Source organism: Vipera berus (assembly GCF_964194415.1).
Source record: "Vipera berus genome assembly, chromosome: 2".
In the NCBI taxonomy this organism is placed as follows: Eukaryota; Metazoa; Chordata; class Lepidosauria; order Squamata; family Viperidae; genus Vipera; species Vipera berus.
In genome coordinates this window covers 223,883,060-223,901,398 of record NC_138203.1, presented here as the reverse complement: position 1 = coordinate 223,901,398, position 18,339 = coordinate 223,883,060, and the positions used below count along the sequence as shown (strand labels likewise).

Genomic DNA, 18,339 nt, shown 5'->3' with positions numbered 1-18,339 from the left:
ATGTAACATTGCCAGAACTATGTAGAAATATTTAAAGTGGGATTAGAGCAGTGTAGTTCTTTCCCAAAGTGTCTTCAGCAGTTTTGTAGAATAAGTAAAAAGAAATGCCGAATGACCTATCACTTAGTTGTAAAATTTTAATTTCTTTTAATAAGGTGTGTCAGTGCCGTATATATAATCAATTAAAAAATACAGAGTTTACTGTTTTTACTTTTTCTCCTTTCAAAGGATCGGCCATTATCAGCTCGAGAAAGGAGAAGATTAAAGCAATCCCAAGAAGATATGCTTTCTTCTGGTAATAGTTTTCTTTGCTGTGAAGTCCTTGGGGCTCTCTGAGCTTGGTTGTTGGCTTGGAGACAACTAGGTAACATTTTCAGTGCTAGAAGGGAATGGGGTTTGCTCTCTGTTTTTACAAAATAGTTTGCTCTGTCATTGTTGGTGAGGTTTTTGGTTTCTTCCATGGCAGTTCCTTGATTAGGCTTTTGGTTATTGCTTGATTGTTTATCTCATGTTAAGTGTTTTTTGCTTCCCTCCCTTTACATTTTACATGCTTATATTCACATAGATACACACACCTCATCTGTTACAAATTTTCAGTACCGTAATAATTTTCTCTTAAAGGGGCCTCACTGTAACAGCAAAAAAACAAATACATTTCTTGACACCTCTTGGGCTCTTTCTGACTCCTGAAGTTATTTCTTAAGGTGGTTTAATTTAACCGAAAACTTAAATGGGAATCTGGCATGCTGAAGTTTTGGAAAATAAAAACATTGGATAGTTACACTTAATGTTTTTAAAAGATTCACAGCTGCCCAGAAGAAAAAAAGCCCCCAGAGAAACAGGAAGGAGCATCTGTGAGTGTAAAAATGTGGCAGGAAGTACCTTATTGCACGGAGAGTGCGAGAAATGATGGGGCTGTCTCTTATTTCTGCTTCGTTTTTCTTTAAATGTGGATGTTTCTGTGTGAATTCATTTGTTTCATCTTAGTGCTGTATTTGGCCTCTTAGTGGGCTGCTTCAGTTTGTCCTCTGTAAAATGAATATTCTGTTGTATTATAATATGAGAGGGACACAAGGCACCGACTCTACTTTTAGTTTCCTGGCTACTTTAGCTACTGTATTAGCCTTCGTAATCTGCTGACTGGAAATAGGCATGTCTTTGAACAGTGAATTGGTGTGTTGGATCTGTTGTCTTTGGTACTGAGGTTTTTGACAAATTCCCTTTATTTTCCCTTTATGAATTTGCTTTCTGGGAAACACATACTTTGTGGCTGGCCACGATGATCATATCAACTACTATATGAATTGGAAACTACCCCTTCATGGCTGTTGGAAAAGTATAAACAATAGGGTGGAAGGGATTAAGGGATTAAAATATCATGGAGCGGATCCCAATTCAAATCCTCTTCCAGCCATTCAAACTCAATAGGTGACATTGAGATAGTCAGATTTTTCAGTCCAACCTACCTGTAGGAGGAAAAAAAAAAAGATTGTACAATGCTTTGAATTTCTGGAGGAAAGGCAAGATAAAAATTTCGTACATGAATGAATGTTAAACTGAACTGAAGAAAGGCCAATTTTAGTTTGTTGGGTTTTTGAAGTTGCTTTCATAATTAGTGCATGTACAAAGTAAAATAAGAATAAACCATACATTTCATTGTTCCTTTTCAGAGCCTTCTGTAAGACGAATGTCTTACAATGCATCAACAGAAACAAAACTTCCAAGGGAAGACCGTTTTATTCAGATTGCTCAATTTACCTCAGAAACCAGCACTGATAAGGTAAGTCATTGTCATATGTTAAGTGTAGTACATCAAAAAACAATTTACAGTATTGCAGAATATTATAAACGCGATGTCTGCCGTCAATAAATGGAATTTCTACTACTTATAGTATTACATCTATGATTTCTATTATATTGCTTATATCACGCCTCTGAAGAGAGAGGACTATATTGGAAAATCTTACTGCCTTCTTTTTACAGCAGAGGCAGGGCAACCTATGGTGAATATCTTCATCCCCCTAAGTTTGGAGACAGGGCTTAGAATTGTTGTAACACAGGTTTTTGGGGGAGGGGATAGTAATTACTCAGTTCCAAGCAAGATCACCAACCCCAGCAGCATGACAGGTGCATCTCACATCTTGCCAGAGAATATGATTAACTCTGCAGGTGCCAAATCACTGATCATGAGCTGCATCCACTCACAACCTCTTTGTTGTTGTTGTTAGCTGCGAAGTCGTGTCTGACCCATCGCAAACCTATGGACAGTGTTCCTCCAGGCCTTCCTGTCCTCTACAATCTTCTGGAGTCCATTTAAGCTCACGCCTACTGCTTCAGTGACTCCATCCAGCCACCTCATTCTCTGTCGTCCCCTTCTTCTCTTGCCCTCAATCTTTCCCAGCATTAGGCTCTTCAGTGAGTGCTTCCTTCTCATTAGGTGGCCGAAGTATTTGCATTTTAGCTTCAGGATCTTGCCTTCTAAAGAGCAGTAAGGGTTGATCTCCTCTAGGACTGACTGGTTTGATTGCCTTGCAGTCCAAGGGACTCGCAGGAGTCTTCTCCAGCACCATAGCTCAAAGGCCTCAATTCTTTGGCGCTCAGCCTTTCTTATGGTCCAGCTTTCACTGCCATACATTGCAACTGGGAAGACCATAGCCTTGACTATACGCACTTTTGTTGACAGGGTGATGTCTCTGCTTTTTAGTGTACTGTCTAGATTTGCCATGGCTTTCCTCCCCAGGAGCAAGCGTCTTTTAATTTCTTGGCTACAGTCCCCATCTGCAGTGATCTTGGAGCCCAGGAAAATAAAATCTGTCACTACCTCCATTACAACCTCTTACGGACCTTACAACTGTCTGGCTCATGATAACAAACCTTTGAGGATCTGGGGTTCCTGAATAAGAAAAAAGGACTCTTCAACCAACTGATAACCTTCAACACCTAGGAAAATTTCTGAAACATAAAAGGGTGTGCTTTTCTTATTAGAGGAAACAAAGGAGGCACTGTCAAGGCACCATTAGCTTTTTGAATCAGTAGTCCAGATTCCAAAGTTCTTGTACAGATTTAGTATCACAGATGAGATTCCACTCAAATCTCCTGCAGTGAATATTTATCCTCTTCCAGAACCTTATAGCAAAAAAGCCCCAGGGATGATTAGCAATCTCTCTAAAACAGATTTGTCTCACGTCAAATGACTGCCTCGTGATCCTTGTCCTTGTCTATATATAAGTAACTTAATTCTTCTGCCTTGGTTAAAGCATCCTTTTGCGGGAGGGTCTTTCAGAAATAGCTCATAGCACAGACTTTGGGGACTTCCTGATGTAGGAGTTACCCCTCAGGGTGGTTCTGATATGTCCTTTTGTAGGATGCTTATAGAAACTTTTTATCACCATTGAAAGTATTTTGTAATCTGCTGTGCTTTCAAGTACTGGCCTCTACAAAAGTATTTCATTAGAACCTTAAATGGAGCTAAAGTCACATGTCTCTTTCACTGAGAAGCAAGAAAAAGAATTTTCTATCGAATTATGCCGGTAATGGTACTGTTTTCTTGTACATGAAAAAATTGTCTTCAACAGAAGAAAAGCTTAACTGGTTGCTGCACTGAAGATGAACTGAGCTCTTCTACAAGTTCTATGGAAAAATCAGATGGAGATTATAAAGAAAGGTAGGTGTTTTCTGTCCGTAATTATAGATTGGTTTACACATGTTAATCGCATATATGGTTTATTATATAAATACAACTATTGTTAATAGGACCCAGATTGTTGGGGGCAATTAAGCTGACTTTGTAATAATGCCGCTTGGGTGTGTGTGTGAAAGCCCTAATAAGCAGGCATATACATAGAATGAAGGCTACTGCTAAGCTTGTAAGCCGCCCTGAGTCTTCGGAGAAGGGCGGCATATAAATGGAATTAAAATAAATAAATAAATAAAAAATAAAAATAATAAACCATTAGTGTATTGTATGATAAGTTCATTGTGGATGTTAAGCCATAACCAGTCATTGAATGCATTTGTGTATCTATGTGAACATATGATATAGTCATGCCCCTAGTTCGAGACCCAATAAAAATTAATCAATAGCCAAGTTTAGGAAGCACTGTACTTTGGTATAAAAACCTTATGATTCCCACTTATCTTTCAAAGAGAAAAATGCTAGAAGAACTGCCAAGGAGTTTTCTGTGTAGCTTTCTTTAAAATCAGTAAAAATTCACACAATACAAATTCACATTATTTGTATTGATAGTTTTGTTAAGAATCTCAGTAATCAGAATCTTTTGCATCTTTTTCACATTATCTTAATTTGAACTTGAAGCTTCCCTTCTCCCCTTTGGAAAGCTTTATGAAGAGAATATGGAAATTTGTAGTTTTTTGCATAAAGTCTCTTTGTTCCAGCCAATAGATAAAAAAAATTTTTAATTCCATTTATATCCCGCCCTTCTCCGAAGACTCAGGGCGGCTTACAAGCTTAGCAGTAGCCTTCATTCTATGTATATGCCTGCTTATTAGGGCTTTCACACACACCCCAAGCGGCATTATTACAAAGTCAGCTTATTGCCCCCAACAATCTGGGTCCTCATTTTACCTACCTCGGAAGGATGGAAGGCTGAGTCAACCTTGAGCCTGGTGGGATGCGAACCTGCACTAATTGCAGGCAGCTGGTGTTACTTAAGGAGGCATTAGCCCACTGCTCCACCAAGGCTCCTAAATATTCCTAAACCCAGTTTATGTATAGTTCATGTGCCTTCTGCACGTATGGGAGTGTATTCATCCCTCTCTACTTCATGGTAATAGTTTATTACTCTCATGCCACAAAAGTAGAGGCAATCCTTGACATAGCTTCAGTTGTTTAACAACCGTTCAGTTAAGCTCCTTATGACCCATTCTTGAAGTTAAGATTGCTGTGCCCCCCCCTCCAGTCATTGGATTGCAGTTCGGATGCTTGACAATCGGCTCTCATTTACAATCAGTTGTTGCATCCTGCAGCCACATGACCATGATTTGTAACATTTTTGCTGGATTCCAGCATGATTTACTTAACAGCTATGTAATTGGTTTAATGACCATGATGACTTGCTTTATGACTGTCATAAAAACAGTTGTAAAATTGAGTCTTGTCACATGGTGCTTCGACCTGTGACCACAACGTTGTATGGCTGAAATTCCAGGCCCAGTTGTAAGTTGTTGACAACCAGTATGATTTTGTGAAGTCTTAGATTCTTGTCTTGCTCGCACTTGGTTTATTTCCAGCCCCTTCCTCATTCTGGAGCAAGAAGAGAAAAATGACAAAACCCTTATGGAAAATAAGACCTAAGCCATACTTTACACAGTTCTGTGTACTATACTAAGTTCAGATAGTTCACCATTAAAATTCTCGAATCATGTAGGATTTGGTGTATGCTGAAATATTTTCTTGTTTTGCAGAAAAAGTAATGAAATGAATGACTTGCTACAGCTGATGACACAAACACTAAAAATGGATAACATTGAAAATTATTCACAATTTGCAATGTCAACACCTGACTCACAATTCAGACTAAATAGGAAATATAGAGATACACTGATCTTACATGGGAAAGCAGCTGAAGAACCTGATGAATTTCAGTTTCAAGAGCTTCCATCAGGTCTGTATGTTATGCTTGAAACTTGTGATATTCAAATTAGATTTTCTGCTCTAGCAACAAAAACATTAAGTCAGAAGAAAAGCAACTCCCATTTTTAAAGGTTCAGTTAACCTATTCCATCTGCAGAAATAATAAAAGCACTAATTCTGATTATTTAGAATAGAATGCTGAATAGAATCTGAGAATCTCCAGGGAATATTGATCTGAATTAAAATGAAAATGTTACCCTTGATCTCTGCAATTATAATTGGCTTTAGTTACCAGAAATCAAATCCAAAAAATAATGTATTTTATTTTTATTTTATTAGATGACAAATCTGGTCCCCAGAATATTAGGAGATTGCTTGAGATTTTAAGAGCAGATGTAGTTCAAGGAATTGGGGTAAAGCTGCTGGAAAAAGTTTACGATGCCATGGAGGAAGAGGATGAACAGAAAAGAGAAGTATGTTTTTTGACAGAACAAATGTGTACATTTCTTTTTGGTATTTTAGCATTTAAAAATAAAGAAAATGTAATTTGGGGATAGTAAAGTTTCAGAACAGCTAAAGTGGAATTTTCTCAGAAATACCAGCCCTTTGTTTGCATAAATTCAGGCAACTCGTAAGTTGTGAAAATAAGATTGTACCTAATGCAGATAATTGATTCATAATTAAATCTTACTAGTAACTAGTAATAAAACTAGTTACTTCTGGTTAACTTAAATTGTTACATTGTTTCTGCCTAGAGATAGTCCTTGACTTATGACCACAGTTGGGACTGGAATTTCTGTCGTATGTTGGTGCAGTCATAAGTCATCAGATGATTGGACCCAATTTTATGAACATTTCTATCATGGTTGTAAAGTGAATCATCACTGTTTTTAAGCAAATCATGTAGTTGTTATGTGAATCCAGCTTCCTGAAAGGATGTTGTATTTCAATCATGTAATTGCAGGGCACTGCAACTGGTTATAAATGAGAGCCATTTGCTAAGCGACCAAATTGTGATCATGTGACTGTGGGGATAGCACAATGGTTGTAAGAGCAAGTACAGGTTGTAAAGCTCTTTTTCCAATGCCTTCATAACTTTGAACTTTAAAACAATTGTTAAACAGTTGCAAGTTAAAACTACCTGCATTGAGTTTCTTCTCCCTTATCCATAGGCTGATTGCAAGAAGTAAGATAAGGGTGGATGTGCCTATGTGTTTGCTTCCTTCTTGGGCCTTTGTCTGCTTTTTGAATAGTTCAAAATCTAACCAAGAAAAGAATAATTTTAATACAAGCCAAATCTAAGAATGTAAAGGAATTCCTAGAAAGCTGGCATTCTGATAGATCAGAAATAATAGACTCATAGAAATATACCCAATCTACGAACTATTTCAGCAAGATAGTCAGGAACAATCTAAGATGAAACAATATAGCCAACCAAACTAGGTAGATCAAGATAGGTCAGACAAGGTACAAACCCCAGAAATCCAATTCCCTTGTGCCAAAGCAGTGAAATGTTTGTAAGCTTAGTGAATACCAAGATACCGAAATTTCAACCCTGAGCTGCACATATTCTCCACTATTGCTGTGTCTTAGTGTTGCCACCAAATTCAGTGTTCTATAAATTCTTAATTGTGCAATTTCCCAGATATGTGCACTAGTTATCTTTGGACGTAATTGTTGTGATTCAGGGTCAGCCTGTGGGTTCGGCAGTTGGGTCGGACGACTCAGAGGAGGAGGGGGGTGTTGAAGACCTTGCTGAGGGGGTTGAAGATCTTGCTGATGATAGCCCTCAGGCAGGCCCCTCCCACTTGGTCACCATGGAGACCCAGCTGTGTGAGCCTGACAGTGTGGATGAAGATGACCCACAGCTGGCCCTGTTCAAGGATGCCCGACGCAGGAGGCAGTCAAGTAGGAGTAAACAGAGGAAGGCAATGGGGCTTCTCAGAAGGAGGCAGAGAGAAGCCACGCCCTGAACTCTTTATAAGGGGAATGTGTGGGGAGGGCTGGTTTGCTGAAAGCAACCGCTCGGATAGTGTTTCAAAGCTCCTGTATCTTGGTTCGTGTCTTGTTTGTTTTTGTAGTAATAAATTTGGCAGACGTAATTCCAGCCTCTTGCCGTTTGTAAAGGGGTTGCCTTTTCTGCAGGGCCGGTAGCAGGCTGGTACAGAACAGTAATAATAGTGATCAGCTTTGCATATAATTTGCTTAAAAGTACTATTCAAGTTTGAATTACAAGATGTTTTTTCCCCCTCCTTTAAATAGCTATGTTTGCGGAAGCTCATGGGAGAAAAGTACACATCTTATAGTATGAAGGCTCGTCATTTGAAGTTCTTAGAAGATAATGTGAAACTTTGACAAATACCTCAGTTGAACTGTTCCTGAAAGAAAGACACTCAGTTTGTAACTGGATTTTTAAAATTTTCTTACATTCAGTCACTTAGAAGATAAACTTTTTCCCATACTGTTTCCTGTTATCTATTGTAGATTGTGTACTTAGTTTATAAACAGCAATACATGCTTAAAGGTAAGTTTGGGTAAGTGGGATTTTATAAATACTAGCAACAAGCAGCACTTTCTAATAATTCTGTCTTTTTTAAACATATTTTTATTTCAATGTCAACAATCATTTAAAATTTGCAACCCTGCATATAGTCAAATCTATAATGGTACTGTGTTGGAATTCGCTATTTTAGACTATCTCTGATTTCAGCCCAAAAATAGAATTTTCACTAAAGCAGGATAATTTTCAATTAATGTTGTGGTATAACGAAAACACTAACAAATTCTATTCAGGAAAAGAACATAGATGTTTGTGATGCACCAAAACATAGGTAAATGAAAATAATAAGGCTATATGAAGACCTTAATGCTCTCTTAGCTAAATTGTTTGTCGAGCATGTGGTATGCTCCCTGTTTATACACAGTAGCTTGCCTTGCCAGTGTTGGTGGGTGTGTGGGTGTGTGGTTTTCTCATTGTTAGTTCCTTCATTAGGATAGTTTTCTGCTTTTTTGTCTGGTGTTAATCCCTGCTTGTCTGGGTGTTGATTGTTGGAGAAGATGTATTCAGGTCTTTTGTTTCCTTCAAATAAGCTCAAGAGAGTACCAGGGACACCAGAATTCAACCATAAACTACATATTTTCTCTTCGTTGGAATATATCTGAAAACCAGCATTTTTTAAAAAAATAATAATAGTGTACTAATCTATCCAATATTCATATAATATTGGATACATAGACTAGTATGACTATTTTTTTAAAAGTAAAAAATTCTGTGGGGCTTCTTATGTACCTTCTAACGAATACATATTTTATATATGAGACATATCATTTTCACATAAATTGAGCGTCTAGAGCAGGGGTGTCATACTGAAGCTGCACCCACCCCATTGCTGGCAATGCAGAGTCACGATACGTCGCAACAACATCACGTGACGTGGCAAGTTTGACACCCATAGTCTAGAGCAGGGGTGTCAAACTCGCGACATCATGTGATGTCACGCGACGTATCGGAGCTTTTTCCCCATTGCCGGCAATGGGGTGGGCGTGGTTTTGTTGTGACGCATCTGGCCCGTGGGCTGGCAGTTTGACACCCGTGGTCTAGAATATTTTGCTTGAAACATAATGCACTATTTTAATAAACTTTCGGTTGTGATAGGATGTGTTTAATTAGGTAATTTCAGATTTTAATTGAAATGATCTAATTCATTTCATAGGAATGAAGTAGAATGATTTTAGACTTTGGAGCGATATAAATATTAGTAATTTCTTCTACTGAATATTTTCTTGCTTTATTTTTAGTTTTATGAGACCAAACGGCAAAAACTCTCATTTTTTTATATTACACTGAAAAGCTAAGCATCAAGCAAAAATAAAATATCTTTAGGCTTTGATTATACCTAGTTTGAATTTCAAACTCTTAACTCTTATGGTACATCACACCCTCTAAAACCTATTAACAATATATAATTAATTAAATCAAGTAAAATTAAATAATATGTGAAATAAACAGAGGCCAGTTCAAATAGAAGCATCATTTCACCAAATGGGAACAGTTTTAAGGTTACGTGGGACTATGTCTTGAGTGTAGAGGGAACAGCCAAGGAATCTGAACCAGTAGATGTAACAGTGAAAATAGTAAAAAAGCAGAAACACACTATTGTGCCCAAAAGGCAAAAAATAATATTTTATAGTAAGACCTGGCCCTAATTATAGCCAGTGCAGGGCTCTTTCCCTTCCTCCCCCCCCCCCCCCCCGCCACCCCAGTGCTTTGAATGGATTGGATCCAGGAGTTAATTCCATTAGTCATAGCATCTAATGAGCAAAACTTGAGTAGAATACTCATGTTGATGAAAAGGAGCAGATGCCAATGCTGCTACCACATCCCCAGTATTACAGAAAACCTAATGATACCCAATAGATTTCGAAGAGACCAAAGAAAGAGGGTGAAAATTCTACCATTGTCCATTCTGCCAATGGAAATACACTGCCAGATGAGATATTTCTCAAAGTGGAAGATGCTATGTCCCCAAAATACAAACTCAGCAGTTATATCAATAAACTTTTCTACAAACCCTGGAAGATGGAGTTATTTTTGTTCTTCTTCATATTTTTAGGACATGCAGTAATAAAATTTAAAAGCAACAAATGCTTTGCCAATTCACAGAATACCAGCATTTATCATGGAATGCGGATTATGGGTTACAGTTCAGATGCCGGAAAAATATGCATGAATGATGGAGGTTAGAGAATGCAGAAGAGTCCTATCAGAAGGAAATTAAATACACACGTTCAAACATATGATGTAAAACCAAAATGGTTATAGCATCAAAATATCATTGAAAAGAATCATTCTTGTATGGTAATCTACTATGCCCCTATAATTTTGGTCTAAGTCATAAGTGACAAAATGGGATTGCTATAGCAAATTTAATTTGACCTTTCATGGTGGAGTCTGTTTTGAAGTTCATTCACTCAGATTCATTCCAGATCACTGGAAATAAGGTCAGCTGGTGTTCAGAGACGTTAACATAGTTGCTACTGTAGTTTTTAGATACTACTGTGATTTCTGGCATGATTTGTGTACATTTATTCCCAGTGGTCACAACTGATCATTACTATGTGTGTTCATGAGTATGATCTGGAACTCTGCCTAATCTATATTGCATTTGTTAAAGTGAACTATAATCCATTTAAATTTCATCCCATAATAAGTGCTAATTATTAAAGTACCAGAAGGTTATTATTTTTGCTGGAATTCACATGACTACTTTGAGAATGCCTTGAATACATACATATTATTTAAAATATCATTTAAACACAGATTCAGAATTAGTCATAATATGATTTTGCAGTAATGTCTAAGAAACTGGTTTTAAGAGATTGGCCTATTTTATTGTTGACTAGAGTTAAGATTGTTAAACACTTGAGATTTCTATGATTAGTGGTAGTAGACTTTTAACCACTGCAAAAGATGGAGTAGCAAAATAATTGTTTCCATGGCTCCCTTAATCCTCCTAGGATGTACTAGAAAAGATTGCTGAGCTAAACTATAGTGAGTTAAGCAATTCTGCTATTAAATGCAGGTATTCCAATATTTAAATTACTTAATACTAATAAATCACCAAGTTTACTATACCATGGATGGAGTTAAATAAAAAGAAAGAATTTATTCTCCAACTGCAGAAATACAAAACCAAATAAAAGAGAAGTAATCGATTTTAAAGCAAATTTAATGGCAGAAAATCATACAGAAGATGTAGTTTTTCAATTTTTAGGATGCCTCTTTACTTTTCTGTCTGCAGGTTTCTTATCATCTGTTGCAGATTCCTGAACAGGAAGCCATTTCAGAGGATTGCGGCGGTAAATGGGCCATGGAGGCAGTGTGAGCTGTAATAATAAAAAAAATAGGACAACTCAAGACTTCTATTAAATGCTTTATTTTTTGGTTAGGAAAACTAAGATTAGGTGCAAAGAAGACTACTCTGGTGAGCAGTATTTCCATATTATATGTAGTTACTTCAAATGAAGATCAGGACAGAAGCCAAATGCAAAAACAACAAAAAAACTGGAATATCAAAACAACAGAATAACATACAATACAATGTTAATAATTTATTGACCAAAGAAAAAATAATTACCTTAATCATTTAGGTGTGTGCTTGCATTATGGGTACAATTTACTACAGCCATTGCAATACTTGATATTTTGAATATATTATGAATATTTGCTATAAAGTTATATTCTTACCAGGCACGATATAGCAAATCCAGCCATTACTATGTAAACTGTCCAGCCAAACTGTTCAGTAATATATCCATAAATAAAGCCAACCACCTACAAGATAAAAATTAGATATAACAAAGGATATTCAAGTCTATTTCTCAAATCCAATATAACAATTTAAAATGTATACAACAACTAAGGAAGTTATTGGGAATTCATAAGAAAGCATCAAACTCTCATAGTCTATATAGTTCAAGGCACATGCTGAGAAAGGTATAGATTTTAATCCAGAATGTTCTTACTACAATGACAGCTATTTTGAAAAAGGACTGGGATCCAGAACATTTTGCTTCAATAATTGGAAGGGAAGGGGTTTTGCTTATTTTCTAATGTGTTACATAAAATATTCTCAAGGATCTTATCCTTTACCTCTTGTGAACATCTTTTCAGGAAGGTAAAGTGGAAAGGTAATGAATTTACAGTGACGGTGTTTATGTTTTTATTATACTTACAGCAGAGAAAAGGATTATTCCTTGAAAAATCTGCTCTGCTAGTTTTTGACCTTTGTAGTCCTGTGGAAAAAGAAAAATAAATAACACCAAGTTTCCCCATTCTTAAGAATTATAGCTTAAACCAAGATTTCTGATAATATAATAGGTATTAGAGCTGAGAATGCATTTAAAAATAAAGCCGAGGAAGAGTTCTTAAAAATAGATATTTCTACTGAATGTGAAAGAACAGCTGAATATATTTAGAAATGCTGTCAGTACAGTTCATTTCTAATTGCTGTTGTCTGCTAAATATATAAATTAAATAAACTATATTTACCTATCAACTTACATTTGACTTTTGTGACATCTTTAGGCACAACAAGCTATTGTAGCCTCTAAGTGGTGATGTCAGCTCACTTCTTGAAAGTTTAATATGCTCGTCAAGTTTTGTCTAACAAGGACAAGAGGATGAAAAAAAGATTTTTCTTTACCTCTCTACAAAGAATTTTGTAAAATTCTTCAGATACTTGTGTTCTGGCTAGGTTTGCACATTCTATTAATATTTAATGTGAATATGTAAACTTAATCATTGTGGCTTAAGTAATAATTCATAGTCACTACAAATCATAATTTGCTTCAGTGTGTGATTTTACTTAATTTAAGTTAGCGGAATTCAATCAGAACTGAAGGGAATGGACTAATTCACTTGGGTCCACTCATTTATACTTATTTGTTCAATTTGTACATCTTGCACATGTGACTAGGCGGCTCACAGTTAAAACTCAAAAAACAAATACAAATAGTAAAACAATTATTTATTTATTTATTACATTTTTATACCGCCCTTCTCCCGAAGGACTCAGGGCGGTGTACAGGGCAATAAATACAAACAGAATATAAAAGTTAAAAACGAATTAAATAAGTGCCCCAAGTTAAAACAGTAAAACAGTAGTTAAAATATATTAAAACCCCAACCCTAACCCATCAGACCAGGTCAGACTGCTCAAATAGATATGTTTTTAGATCGCGCCGGAAGGAGCGAAGGTCGGGGGCCGTCTGGAGCTCAACCGGCAAGCGGTTCCACAGGTCTGGCGCGCCCACAGAGAACGCTCTCCCCCTGGGGGCCACCAATCGACATTCTTTGATCGGAGGCACCCTGAGGAGGCCCTCTCTGTGGGAGCGCACTGGACGGAGGGAAGATGACGCCGGCCGCAGGTGTTGCCGCAGGTAATCCGGACCCATGCCATGAAGGGCTTTGTAAGTCATTACTAACACCTTGAATCTCACCCGGAGGACAACCGGCAGCCAATGCAGCTCGCGGAGCAAAGGTGAAACATGGGAGTATCGGGAAACTCCCAGCACAACTCGCGCGGCTGCATTCTGCACCAGTTGGAGCCTCCGAGTGGACTTCAAGGGCAGCCCCATGTAGAGAGCACCATTAAACATTAAAACCATTAAAACCCTAAAAAATAATCTGCAGGAGAATGACACTCATGAACAACATAATCACTGCATAGGTCGCATGCTGTCACAGGACATGCCCCAAACATGGCAGCAGAGGCTGTGTCTTCAGGGCTTTCTAGAAAGTTAATAAGGTTCAGGCCAATTAAATCTTGGGGGGGGGGATAACATTCCAAAGCGTGGGTGCTATGGCAGAAAAGGCTTGTCTCCTGGTTCTTGTCAGATGTAACTCTGGCAAAGGGGAGCTATAACACATCTAATGGGGCAGACAGATGTTTCATTGAGGTGAGGTTGTCCCTCAAAAAACTATCCCGTGCCCTCTAAGGCTTTACTTCATTAGCATCACCTTGAATTGAACCCAAAAGCAAACTGTTAACCATTGCAGCTTGTGGAGCAGTAGTTTGACATGCTGATTATGGCTCATCAAGTAACATCTATAATTTCCTGCATCACTGCATTTTGCACCCAGTTGCCTCTTCCATGTGCTCTTTAAGGGCAGCCCATTTTAGAGTACATTACAGTAATCCAAGGCATGAGTGACTGAGAGCAGAGCTTCCCAAGCCAGGAAGAGGTGCAAATAACGCATAATCTAAAGTGGCTCAAAGGCCTTCCTAATTACAACTGCCATCTGCTCAATAAGTCTGGAATGACCCCAGATTGAGCGTAGGCTCTGGGGCAATGCCTCCCCATCCAGCACCAAAGATGTAGTTCCCAGATCCTGAAGACCCCCAAACTTGAAGCCACTCGGTCTTGCAAGGGTTAAAGCCTGCTGTTCCCCAACCTCCAGGCACTGGATCAGGATTTCAACAGCATCATTTAATTTGCCAAGAACTGTATTTCTGGTATAATCAGCGTACTGATGATACCCTTCCCCCTAGCAGTGGATAACCTGAGCCAGCATCTTCATGTAGACAGTAAATAGGAGTGGAGAAACCTTTTAACTCTGCAGGACCCCACAAATAGGGGCCAAGGGCAGGACCTCTTCCAATCAACACCAGCTGAAACTGCCTGTGATAAAAGGAAGAAAACCAGTACAATATCCACAGCCAACCCCTGCTGCCGGCCCCAAAAGATACCAGTTAATGGTACTGAAGGTGCTGAGAGGTCAAGTAGAACAAGGATGGCTGTAGAGCCCCATCCTTCTCACACTTCATCTAAATGCACAATCAATTTTGTTTCAGCCTCATATCTAGGCCTGAAAGAAACTGAAAGGGGTTAAAATAACCACTTCATCCAATATCCTCTGAAGCTGTTGTATGATCACCTTCTCAACAACCTTCCCTAAAAAGGGAAGATTGGACACTATGAAAATTGTGTAATTAGGTTGGCAGCAATGACTTCTTGAGGTGGGGCAAAACAATGACTCTTTAAAGGGTGGAAAAACAACCCACTCCCTCTAGGAAGAATTAACCACCTCTAGAAACCAGCCATATAGATTATTACAGGGGTCCCCAACCTCTGGTCCATGGACTGGTACCGGGCTACGGCATGTCAGCAACCAGTCCACACAAACAAGCAAAGCCCCATCTGTGGGATGCAGGCAGCACACAAAATCACGCACTCTGCGGTCCACGGAAAAACCTTTCTCCATGGAACTGGTCCCTGATGCCCAAAAGGTTGGGGACCTCTGGGTTATTACACTAAATAGGAACTAGAAAGAGGAGGAAGAAACATTTAATGCCTAAAGGAAAGAAGGAAATAAATGTAAACACAAGCACAAGCCTTGATAATTGTAAAACAGAAATTCTGTATGGAAGGACTGTAATCCCTGTCCAACTTCATTAAGTAAACAGTATTCATGTATTCAGACTTTTAAAAATATTTTATATATCACACTTTGGTTGGCAAATAGCAACAATAATGTCATTTAGTGAGACCTAGTAGGCATGCCTTTTTGGTGTTGGCCCTTGCCTTTGGAATGATTCTTCTTCTCAGTTTGACTGAATCCTACAGGGCATTAGAAAGGCAATTCAAACCTGGCTCTTCGGTCAAGATGAAAAATATATTGCTCAGTACCCATTAGAAAGATATATTCTAGTTTGCTCACCAGATCACATTTTTGATTTTAGTGATGTTACTTTTACACTGCATAGTTAATGCTTTTGTAAGCCATTTAACTATCTAATCACTAGGAGGTGAAAATGATGGTACATAATCAAACTATGTGGATCATAACAAACTGTGTGGATCATAACAAACTGTGGCAAGTTCTTAAAGAGATGGGAGTACCAGACCATCTTATTTGTCTCTTGAGAAACCTATATGCGGGTCAAGAAGCAACAGTGAGAACTGGACATGGAACCACTGATTGGTTCAAAATTGGGAAAGGAGTCCGGCAAGGCTGTATACTGTCGCCCTGCCTATTTAACTTATATGCAGAGCACATCATGAGAAAGGCAGGGCTAGATGAATCAAAAGTTGGAATTAAGATTGCCGGAAGAAATATCAACAACCTAAGATACGCAGATGATACCACTCTAATGGCAGAAAGTGAAGAAGAACTAAAGAGCCTCTTGTTGCGGGTGAAGAAGGAGAGTGCAAAACTTGGGTTGAAACTTAACATTAAGAAAACCAAGATCATGGCATCTGGCCCTCTCAATTCCTGGCAAATAGATGGGGAAGAAATGGAGGTAGTGACAGATTTTATTTTCCTGGGCTCCAAGATCACTGCAGATGGGGACTGTAGGCAAGAAATTAAAAGACGCTTGCTCCTGGGGAGGAAAGCCATGACAAATCTAGACAGCACACTAAAAAGCAGAGACATCACCCTGTCAACAAAAGTGCGTATAGTCAAGGCTATGGTCTTCCCAGTTGCAATGTATGGCAGTGAAAGTTGGACCATAAGAAAGGCTGAGCGCCAAAGAATTGAGGCCTTTGAACTATGGTGCTGGAGAAGACTCCTGCGAGTCCCTTGGACTGCAAGGCGATCAAACCGATCAGTCCTAGAGGAGATCAATCCTGACTGCTCTTTAGAAGGCCAGATCCTGAAGCTAAAACTCAAATACTTTGGCCACCTAATGAGAAGGAAGGACTCACTGGAGAAAAGCCTAATGCTGGGAAAGATCGAGGGCAATAGAAGAAGGGGACGACAGAGAATGAGGTGGCTGGATGGAGTCACTGAAGCAGTAGGCGTGAGCTTAAATGGACTCCAGAAGATGGTAGAGGACAGAAAGGCCTGGAGGAATGTTGTCCATAGGGTCGCGATGGGTCGGACACGACTTCGCAGCTAACAACAAATCAAACTATCTATGTTGAATCATGTTGTTTGGATATGAGTGGCCATATAAATGCTCCAAATAAATAATCAAAACAATCAATTGAACAAGTCTAGTCAATTTGGAAAACAAGAAGGAATTAACAAGTCTAGTCTGCCCAATTTATGGTAAACCTCAAAAAAGAATAGGATGTTTAATGCTCTATCAATAAATCCAACTGAGTTGGCACACCACAGGGATTAAGTTTATTCATATGTAAATTGATTCATTTTGCCAAATGTCCCTTTAAATAGTAGAGACGTCTGAGGGAGAAAATATGTTCAGCAGCACCTATTTTATCTATTCTGTCAGTAGTATGTAATATCTCCTTTATTTACCTCCTTTATTTTGTTAAATTTGCTGCCTATCTCGCTGTGGGGCTACTCTAGGCAGCTTTAATAAATTTAATCAATGTAATATTTTAAATTTAGCGTTTCAATATTTTCTAAGGGCGATGTTTGGTGTTATCTTTTTGAAGTAGAATTCTGTGTTAAATATGTTTAACTGATTTTCGCATGGTAATACTGATTGTTAATTTTGTTGTCCCTAAGCCATCCACCAAAATGCATTATGAGACAACTGATAAACATCCTACCGAAACGAAAACTTATTTTGGAGTATACAATTTAGGTACTGAAAATCCGAGGCAACTCAAAAACAGGGAGGGGGACAGAGGACGTAGAACAACGGAGCCTTTTTGTTTTGTATTCCGAACCGAAAATCTTTTCCGCCTAAATCGGCACCTACAGTCATCGGATCCTCGGGCGCCTCTATTTAGGACACGTTTCCTTATCAGCGCAGACAGCCAGGCAGTTCCCATTTGGTGCCTGCATGTTTGACACTTCCTGCCCGACCTGAAAGTCGGGCGGACGGCACAGTTCTGTCCTGCGCTAGCGGGGGGGCGCGACGGAGGCAAGTCCCGGGACGCCACCGTCTTACCATCTGCGTCGGGATGGATCGGAAGAAGTTGAGCATGGTGCCCGGCGGAGCAGCGGCGCCTAGATCTCTGCAGCCGTCAGCGCTTTCCGAGAGGAAGGGAGGCAGCGGAAGCTCCTCGGCTCTGCAGGGAGGAAGCTTGCTCTCCGGCGGCTGGAAGGAGTCGCCCTGCGGGTTGTCGTTGAAGGCGGGAGAGCCGAGCGAAGAACAGTCAACGGGCTCTTCCGGCTTCTTGATCAAGACGGCTTTCTGCCGTAAGGCGGGCGCTCTCGAGCATACCGGATTCGACGTCCTCTTGCCCCGCCTCATCATTTTTGAATTTCCGGCTCGGCTCGGGCGGGGTGCGGGGGCCGTTCCCCTCCTGGACTCATTCCAGAAAAA

General features: G+C 39.1%; 2 protein-coding genes across 3 annotated transcripts in view; one reads left to right on the top strand and one right to left on the bottom strand.

The window, feature by feature from the left end:
- The window catches only part of NEK4 (NIMA related kinase 4), a 31,403-nt gene extending 19,891 nt beyond the window's left edge, over nucleotides 1–11,512 (top strand). Inside the window, exons 10-17 of one of the 2 annotated variants that reach the window (XM_081316822.1) lie at nucleotides 229–295; nucleotides 1,671–1,780; nucleotides 3,576–3,664; nucleotides 5,425–5,624; nucleotides 5,933–6,066; nucleotides 7,856–8,117; nucleotides 10,207–10,332; nucleotides 11,395–11,512. In XM_081316822.1, coding sequence (XP_081172948.1) covers nucleotides 229–295; nucleotides 1,671–1,780; nucleotides 3,576–3,664; nucleotides 5,425–5,624; nucleotides 5,933–6,066; nucleotides 7,856–7,948 — 693 coding nt within the window. In that variant the 3' untranslated portion in view covers nucleotides 7,949–8,117; nucleotides 10,207–10,332; nucleotides 11,395–11,512. The remainder of the gene's footprint in view (nucleotides 1–228; nucleotides 296–1,670; nucleotides 1,781–3,575; nucleotides 3,665–5,424; nucleotides 5,625–5,932; nucleotides 6,067–7,855; nucleotides 8,118–10,206; nucleotides 10,333–11,394) is intronic. The other variant, XM_081316823.1, reaches the window with a different exon arrangement.
- On the bottom strand, nucleotides 10,349–18,318 carry SPCS1 (signal peptidase complex subunit 1). The gene is made up of 4 exons (XM_081316827.1): nucleotides 17,962–18,318; nucleotides 12,329–12,388; nucleotides 11,841–11,927; nucleotides 10,349–11,479 (listed from the first exon to the last, which is right to left on the bottom strand). Exons 1-4 carry the CDS (start codon nucleotides 18,268–18,270, stop codon nucleotides 11,357–11,359), a joined length of 579 nt encoding a protein of 192 aa, XP_081172953.1. The 5' UTR covers nucleotides 18,271–18,318; the 3' UTR covers nucleotides 10,349–11,356.
- Nucleotides 18,319–18,339: the final 21 nt, after the last annotated feature.